General features: G+C 61.1%; 1 protein-coding gene across 6 annotated transcripts in view; it reads left to right on the forward strand.

Moving 5' to 3' along the window:
- The window catches only part of LLGL2 (LLGL scribble cell polarity complex component 2), a 50,232-nt gene extending 43,094 nt beyond the window's left edge, over positions 1–7,138 (forward strand). For 2 of the 6 annotated variants that reach the window (XM_017535747.1, XM_017535754.2), the window contains 16 exons: positions 458–675; positions 771–838; positions 973–1,126; positions 1,217–1,321; positions 1,953–2,245; positions 2,332–2,482; positions 2,946–3,096; positions 3,655–3,771; positions 3,864–4,030; positions 5,012–5,276; positions 5,419–5,569; positions 5,880–5,908; positions 6,137–6,184; positions 6,384–6,426; positions 6,539–6,600; positions 6,803–7,138. In XM_017535747.1, the coding sequence (XP_017391236.1) occupies positions 458–675; positions 771–838; positions 973–1,126; positions 1,217–1,321; positions 1,953–2,245; positions 2,332–2,482; positions 2,946–3,096; positions 3,655–3,771; positions 3,864–4,030; positions 5,012–5,276; positions 5,419–5,569; positions 5,880–5,908; positions 6,137–6,184; positions 6,384–6,426; positions 6,539–6,600; positions 6,803–6,810 (2,030 nt within the window). In that variant the 3' untranslated portion in view covers positions 6,811–7,138. The remainder of the gene's footprint in view (positions 1–457; positions 676–770; positions 839–972; positions 1,127–1,216; positions 1,322–1,952; positions 2,246–2,331; positions 2,483–2,945; positions 3,097–3,654; positions 3,772–3,863; positions 4,031–5,011; positions 5,277–5,418; positions 5,570–5,879; positions 5,909–6,136; positions 6,185–6,383; positions 6,427–6,538; positions 6,601–6,802) is intronic. The other 4 variants (XM_017535748.1, XM_017535749.1, XM_017535750.1 and 1 more) reach the window with 4 other exon arrangements.
- Positions 7,139–8,194: the final 1,056 nt, after the last annotated feature.

Here is an 8,194-nt window from a genome sequence, read left to right on the forward strand (position 1 = left end):
AACAAGAGTGAAATTCCACCTCAAAAAAAAAAAACAGAAAATGCCACCCCTAGCAGCTGGTGTGCTGAAGACCAGGCTTGCTGCTGCCTGTGGGGAGGCTGGGCAGGCGCATCTGAGCAGGGAGCAGGCCCCGTAGAGGAGGAACCAGGGAAGAGGGTTGGCAGGCACAGCTCCATGCCTCTGGGATGCCTGTCCTGGTTGGGACCCTGCCTTCCAGCCAGGTATGCCCCCCATCAAGAGCCTTGTGCCAGGTAGCTCTCAGCCACTTTGCACACAGAGGCAGGGCTGCTGCCCACACCTGCTGCCCTCCTGGAGTGGAAAGGCTTTGCTCAAGCAGCCAAGAACAGGGCCTTCTGGATCTGCAGATGCCCTGTCTCCCACCCTGGAGCTTCTGATTCCACGGGTCTGGGCTGCTTCCTCCTGGCCCCAGCCCCCTGATCCTTGGCCTGTACTGCAGCCTTTGACGACCCCTACGTGCTGGTAGTGCTGGCTGAAGAGGAGCTGGTGGTGATTGACCTGCAGACAGCAGGCTGGCCACCGGTCCAGCTGCCTTACCTGGCTTCCCTGCACTGTTCCGCCATCACCTGCTCCCACCACGTCTCCAACATCCCCCTGAAGCTGTGGGAGCGGATCATTGCTGCCGGCAGCCGGCAAAACTCACACTTCTCTACCATGGTAGGTCTGACTCTGGCCCCAGCCCCAGCCCTAGGCCCAGCCCACCCCTACCCCAGGCCAAACTCTCCCACGGACTTCTTGGTCTCTTTCTCTAGGAGTGGCCGATTGACGGTGGCACCAGCCTGACCCCAGCCCCACCCCAGAGGGACCTGCTGCTCACAGGGTAGGGGACTTTGATGCCTTCCTCTTCCCAGCAGGATATGTGGGGTGGGAGCAGAGCCCTGAGGTGGACGAGCCAGCCCCTGGGTGCCCCGGTCGGCATCCCTCTCACACCCGGCAGGCGGGCTCTGCCCACAGGCACGAGGACGGCACGGTGAGGTTCTGGGATGCCTCGGGTGTCTGCTTGCGGCTGCTTTACAAACTCAGCACAGTGCACGTGTTCTTCACTGACACGGACCCCAACGAGAACCTCAATGCCCAGGGCGAGGATGAGTGGCCCCCACTCCGCAAGGTGAGGCCAGGAGCCTGGGAACGAGGAAGGGCAGAGACCAGCTGGGTCCCACTCCCCATGGCCGCTCACAGGGCCCCTCTCCTTCGCCAGGTGGGCTCCTTTGACCCCTACAGTGATGACCCCCGGCTGGGCATTCAGAAGATCTTCCTCTGCAAGTACAGCAGCTACCTGGCTGTGGCAGGCACGGCAGGGCAGGTAGCAGGCTGGGCCGGGGAAGGGGACTCAGGGAGGAGTGATGGGTGACTGGGGACAGCAGGGACAGGAGCCAGCCACCTGCCTGACACACATTCTGTGTCCTGTGCTCTTCCAGTGGATGGAGGTGGCTTAGTCCTCTTGGCAGGAGGTCCCTGGGATGGTTGTTTCTTCTGCAGAAATCAGAATTAAGGGCTGGGCCAGGCGCCGTGGCTCACGCCTGTAATCCCAACACTTTGGGAGACCAAGGCAGTTGGATCACCTGAGGTCAGGAGTTTGAGACCAGCCTGGCCAACCTGGTGAAACCTCATTTCTACTAAAAATACAAAAGTTAGCCAGGCATGGTGGCTCGCGCCTGTAATCCCAGCTACTGGAAGGCTGAGACAGAAGAATTACTCGAACCTGGGAGGTGGAGGTTGCAGTGAGCCCAGATCGCAACACTGTGTTCCAGCCTGGGCAACAGAGCAAGACTGTCTCAAAAAAAAAACAAAGAATTAAGGGCTGGGGTTGAACAGAGGCCTCTGGCCCTGCTTGAACCCTGGGCCTTGGCCTGGGTCCCAGCTCCTCTGCTGTCCCCTGCGGCCCTGTTGTCCCTCTGCTGAGGGTTTGCTGAACTGCCTGCCACCCTGGCCAGGTGCTAGTGCTGGAGCTGAACGATGAGGCAGCGGAGCAGACTGTAGAGCAGGCGGAGGCTGATCTGCTGCAGGACCAGGAGGGCTACCGCTGGAAGGGCCATGAGCGCCTGGCAGCCCGCTCAGGGCCTGTGCACTTCGAGCCTGGCTTTCAGCCCTTCGTGTTGGTGCAGTGCCAGCCCCCGGCCGTGGTCACCTCCTTGGCCCTGCACTCTGAGTGGCGGCTCGTGGCCTTCGGCACCAGCCATGGCTTTGGCCTCTTCGACCACCAGCAGCGGCGGCAGGTCTTTGTTAAGTGAGCAGGGCGCTGGGACCTGGGGCTGGGAGAGGGGCCAGGACCCCCAGGACCTGGCTGCACTGACAGCCTGCCATCTCCCTAAGGTGCACGTTGCACCCCAGTGACCAGCTGGCTTTGGAGGGCCCACTGTCCCGCGTCAAGTCCCTCAAGAAGTCCTTGCGCCAGTCATTCCGCCGGATGCGACGGAGCCGGGTATCCAGCCGGAAGCGGCACCCCGCTGGCACCCCAGGAGAGGTGAGGCCCTCCGGGAGGCTGCGAGCGGCCATGAGCCCAGGTTCAGCTTAGAGCAGCCAGCAGGGGGGCCCCACAGCCCCTGCTCCCGAGGCTTGCGGGGCTACAAACAAGACTCAGGATCCAGGCTGCATGAGTTTGCCACCATGTGTGACCTCAGACAGGTCGCGCTGCTTCTCTGTGCCTCAGCTTCCCGAGCAGAAAGGCAGTAACTGTAACGCTTACCCTAGAGGCAATCCCCAGTAAGCATCAGTGATTTTCTTTTTCTCTCTATGGCATGCTGGGGGCCCAAGCAGGCTCCCCCCAGGGCACCTCCCACTTGGATAAGAGTCCCCCTAGACACAGGCCTGGCAGGTGGCTGGCGTGGCTGTGGCCAGCCTTCCGATGCAAGGATCAGCATTGAGCAAAGCACTGTCCCTGGGGAGGGGAGGCCGGAGCTGACCCTCAGGCCGACTACCCCCCACAGGTACAGGAGGGGAGCGCCAAGGCTGAGCGGCCGGGCCCGCAGAACATGGAGCTGGCGCCTGTGCAGCGCAAGATTGAGGCTCGCTCGGCAGAGGACTCCTTCACAGGCTTCGTGAGGACCCTGTACTTTGCTGACACCTACCTGAGGGACAGTGAGTGGCCAGCCTGCGGTTGGGGGCTGGGGGGCAGCAGACACCTCCTGACCTGGGGGTATGCGGGGCTGCTGCCTGCCTGGGTGGTGGGACCTAAGATGGTTTTCCCTTGTGAGCAAGGGCAGACTGCAGCCTCTGCCTGCCTCCTCCCCTCCCCTGCCTGGGCCGTGGAGTCAGCTTGCTTTGGCTTCCTATCCAGGCTGTAGCATCCTTTAGAAGCATGGCCTCAGACCCGTCACTCAGCCTTTCAGGGCCTCAGCTTGCCCCTCTGTAAAAGGAGGGAATGATAGCTTCCTCCTACAGCAGCTGTGACAATCAGGGATGGCAGAGCCTGCTGGTCCCCAGAGGGCGTGCCTTTCCCTGGCGGGTATCCCCTGCTGTATCATAGCAAGGGCTGAGCTGACCCAGGATTGGGGTCCTCTATGCTGGGTCCTGTGTGGTTGTCAGAGAGCCTTCCAGCCTCTCCCAGGAGGGAAAACCTGGGAAGAAGCCCTGGTTGCCCAGCTCCACCCGCCTCCCATGCCAAGGGTCAGACACCCAAACGTGGCTTCTTGGCAGGCTCCCGCCACTGCCCCTCACTGTGGGCTGGCACCAACGGAGGCACCGTCTATGCCTTCTCCCTACGTGTGCCCCCCGCCGAGCGGAGAATGGATGAGCCTGTGCGGGCAGAGCAGGGTGAGTGCTGGGCAGGGAGAGCAGAGGGTGCTCGGGCTGCCTGGGCTGGGGCCGGGAGTGGCTCCAGCCCCACACCCCACTCCTTCCCATAGCTAAGGAGATCCAGCTGATGCACCGCGCGCCGGTGGTAGGCATTCTGGTGCTCGACGGACACAGCGTACCCCTTCCCGAACCCCTAGAAGTGGCCCATGATCTGTCAAAGAGTCCAGACATGCAGGGAAGCCACCAGCTGCTCGTCGTGTCAGAGGAGCAGTTCAAGGTACCACACGGGCAGCGGCGGGACTCCCCGGGACTCTCGGGACATCCAGGAGGCTCGGACCTTGGGCACAAATGATGGCTAGGACTCAGGCTTGCTTGCAGTCGGTGTCTGAGGGGCCGCAGAAGCATAGGAAATAAGGCAGGGAGGGCTTGTATGAGGATACTGAGGCAGGACCTATGTCTGTGGAAGGGATAAAATCCACACAGGGGCCCAGGCACGGTGGCTCACACCTATAATCCCAACACTTTGGGAAGCCAGATCACAACGTCAGAAGTTCAAGACTAGCCTGGCCAACATGGTGAAACCCTGTCTCTACCAAAAATACAAAAAAATTAGCCCAGCATGGTGGTGGGCACCTGTAATCCCAGCTACTTGTGAGGCCGAGGCAGGAGAATTGCTTGAATCCTGGAAGCAGAGGTTGCAGTGAGCTGAGATCATGCCATTGCGCTCCAGCCTGGGCAACAGAGCAAGACTCTGTCTCGGAGCCTGGCGCGGTGGCTCACGCCTGTAATCCCAGCACTTTGGGAGGCCGAGGCGGGTGGATCACGAGGTCAAGAGATCGAGACCATCCTGGTCAACACGGTGAAACCCCGTCTCTACTAAAACTACAAAAAATTAGCTGGGCATGGTGGCGTGTGCCTGTAATCCCAGCTACTCAGGAGGCTGAGGCAGGAGAATTGCCTGAACCCAGGAGGCGGAGGTTGCGGTGAGCCGAGATCGCGCCATTGCACTCCAGCCTGGGTAACAAGAGCGAAACTCCATCTCAAAAAAAAAAAAAGACTCTGTCTCGGAAAATAAAATCGAGACAGGAAATCCAGTGACCTCGGCATCCTCCCAGACTGTGCATCTGAGAGCCAGCTTTGCCAGGACACCGGGAGGCATGGGGGAGGGCAGGGCCCAGCAGCAGCAGCAGCATCAGCAGCATGGGGCAGGAGAACTGTGGTTTGGCCGTGGGCATGAACGACCACCCCATGCCTGCAGGTGTTCACACTGCCCAAAGTGAGCGCCAAGCTGAAGCTGAAGCTGACAGCCCTGGAGGGCTCACGGGTGCGGCGGGTCAGTGTGGCCCACTTCGGCAGCCGTCGAGCCGAGGACTATGGGGAGCACCACCTAGCGGTCCTCACCAACCTGGGCGACATCCAGGTGGTCTCGCTGCCCCATCTCAAGCCCCAGGTGCGCTACAGCTGCATCCGCCGGGAGGACGTCAGCGGCATCGCCTCCTGCGTCTTCACCAAATACGGCCAAGGTGTTTGAGCCGGGCTGGGCGGGGTGCGGGCCCAGGCACTGCAGGGGCAGGGCAGGAAGGTGGCCAGGGTTGTTGTGGCCACAGCTAGACTGGATAGGCCTTAAGCGGAGGCCAGGCTGCTAGCGCTGCCCCCACTCCCCAGGCTTCTACCTGATCTCTCCTTCCGAGTTCGAGCGCTTCTCTCTCTCCACCAAGTGGCTGGTGGAGCCCCGGTGTCTGGTGGATTCAGCAGAAACCAAGAACCACCGCCCTGGTAACGGGGCAGGCCCCAAGAAGGCCCCGAGCCGAGCCAGGTGAGTGAAGGGCTGGAGGCCTCTCCCGCCTCTCCTTGCCCTCTCTGAGATATCCTGAGGCTTCCAGTGCTGCCTGGCCGGAGGCACCTCCCCACAGCTCAACCCACCCTCCCAGGCCCCGGCTCTCCATACCTCTGCCTGCCCCTTGCCTCCATGCAAGTTGGCAGTCCAGGGCTGGGCTCAGTTTACCTCCCAGGTGCTGCTGCTCAGGGCAGGTCGTGCCAGTTGACTTTGTTCTTCACGGGACCGGGGCTTTCAGAGCCGGGCAGGGAGCCCAGGGGCCCTGATCCTTACTGTCTCTCCCCCACAGGATCTCAGGAACTCAGAGTGATGGTGAAGGTAAGGCAGGCCTCCTGGGCCCATGCACTCCTTGGCCACACCCAGGCTAGACTTACGGCTGGACGGGAGGGAAAGGGTCCCAAGTGAGCAGGTGGTGTTCAGGCTGGGAGTAGAGACAGGATTCCTTCCAGCCCTGTGCCCTGGGCTTCCAAATCCTGACCTCAGTGAGGAGAGAGCTGGGCCGAGAAGGGCCTAGGCGTGGCTCCCTGACCCGCCTCTACCTTCCAGAGAAGCAGCTGGGCCTGGCGATGGAGCGTGCTCTGCTGAGTGATGAGAGTGAGGCTGGTGGGAGAGGGTGGGGCTGGCAGAAGGCGTGGGGAAAGGGGTCAGGGTCAGGGAGGCTGGACAGGCCATTGCCCTGAGGCGGGGGCAGATCTATCCCGAACCCTTGGTGAAAGGGGGCGGAAGGGCTGTGGCTGGCTGCCCAAGCGCCACAGTGGGCCTCAGTGGGCCTCTGTTCCCACCCGGCCTGCAGGAGTCCTGAAGGAAATCCAGAGCACACTGGAGGGAGACCGCGGGTGAGGCACCGCCAGGCCGGCTGGGGTGGGCCTGAGGCTCTGCAAGGGGCCTGGGGGAGCGCTGAGAGTGGAGGTCCCCTGAGGTCATGACTCCCCTGCCTTTGCCCTGCAGGAGCTTTGGCAACTGGTGTTCGCCTCGAGCGGCCGTGGAGTGTAGCCTCAGCAATGGCGGAGGTGGGGGCTCTGGGCTCCGGTGCAGCTGCTGGATGTGCTGGGAAGGGATGGGAGAAAGAACCCTGCCCCGCCTCCCCGGTGTCCCACAGGCCTGATGTGTGCCCTGATGACGTGGAAAGTAGCATGTCTCGGCTCAGGGTGGGCGACTGGGGCACCCCGTCCTGCCCAGGGTAATGCTGAGCTGTCTCTCTCTGTCCTTCAGCAGAGTGAGTAGCTGGGCGTCCGGGCTGCGCGATGAGCACACACTACTACTGATGGCCTTTCGGGGGTCCCTGCCCCAGCAGGAGAGGCCGGTGCACAGGGCCCCACCAGGGGCTGGGGGCACCCTGGCTTCCACTCTGCAGCTGCTCTGGGCCTCGGGAGAGGAGAGACCCCAGCCCCTGGGGCTGTCCCTCCCGGCCTCGTCTGTCTGGGTCCTTTGGTCAATGTTGCACAGTTTTTATGGCTCCCATCCCTTTTTGTAGTGGGCTGGGTTTTAAGTTATAAATTTTAACTGCCTCTGGGTGAAAACGTTTTTAATAAACACCTATTACCTCTTCACTCGACTGGTCCACTTACTTTAATATTTCAATTGTGTAGATTTTCCATGTGAATGGAAAGTGGGTGCCAGTACCTTGCCTGTCCCCTGAGGCTCCAGCCCAGGAGCACCTGGGGGGTGACCTGAGGGAGAACCAGGGATTGGCAGGGAATGTGGTGGGCGGGCAGACTGTTCCGGAGAGAGGACAAGAGGGGTCAGCAGCACACCAGGAACTCGCTCGCCCTGGGAGGCGGTGGAGAGCTGAAGGCGGCTGGCAGGCAGGGCCGAAAATGAGCCCCGACTACGGAGGCCCAGTGAGGGCCAGGTGCTGTCGTGTGTATGACCAGTGACTGCCCTGCCTGAGGGGGGAAAGGGCCATCAAGAGGAGCTGGGTACCAGGCGTTCCACCTGGCCATGTCCAGCTCCAGATGGCCAGGTAACCACCCCTTGGGTACCCTGGGGAGGGTGCAGAAGGACTTCTGTGACAACCAACTTGAGGACTATGAGGGATGTGGGGGAGCAGTTCCCCAAAGAGAGAGGAGTGCCGTGCTGGAAGAAGGGCTGATGCCTGGCAGGGACCAGCCACGGGAGTGGGGGACATCTGAGACACCTGTATCAGTCCCTTTCGATACTGCTATAATGAACAAGAGGTAAGCTGGGTGCGGTAGCTCACGCCTGTAATCTCAACACTTTGGGAGGCCGAGGCGGGTGGATCACCAGGTCAGGAGTTTGAGACCAGCCTGGCTGATATGGTGAAACCCTGTCTCTACTAAAAATACAAAAATCGCTGGGTGTGGTGACCCACACCTATAATCCCAACACTTTGGCAGGCCACAGTGAGCAGATCACCTGAGGTCAGGAGTTGGAGATCAGCCTGACCAATATGGTGAAACCCTGTCTCTACTAAAAGTACAAAATTTAGTTGGGCTGTGGCAGTGCGTACCTGTAATCTCGGCTACTCAGGAGGCTGGGGCAGGAGACTCTCTTGAACCTGGGAGGCGTACGTTGCAGTGAGCCGAGATCAAGCCACTGCACTCCAGCCTGGGTGATAGAGGGAGACCCTGTCTCAAAAAAAAA

Source organism: Cebus imitator, unplaced genomic scaffold (genome assembly GCF_001604975.1).
Source record: "Cebus imitator isolate Cc_AM_T3 unplaced genomic scaffold, Cebus_imitator-1.0 Scaffold93, whole genome shotgun sequence".
NCBI classification, from domain to species: domain Eukaryota; kingdom Metazoa; phylum Chordata; class Mammalia; order Primates; family Cebidae; genus Cebus; species Cebus imitator.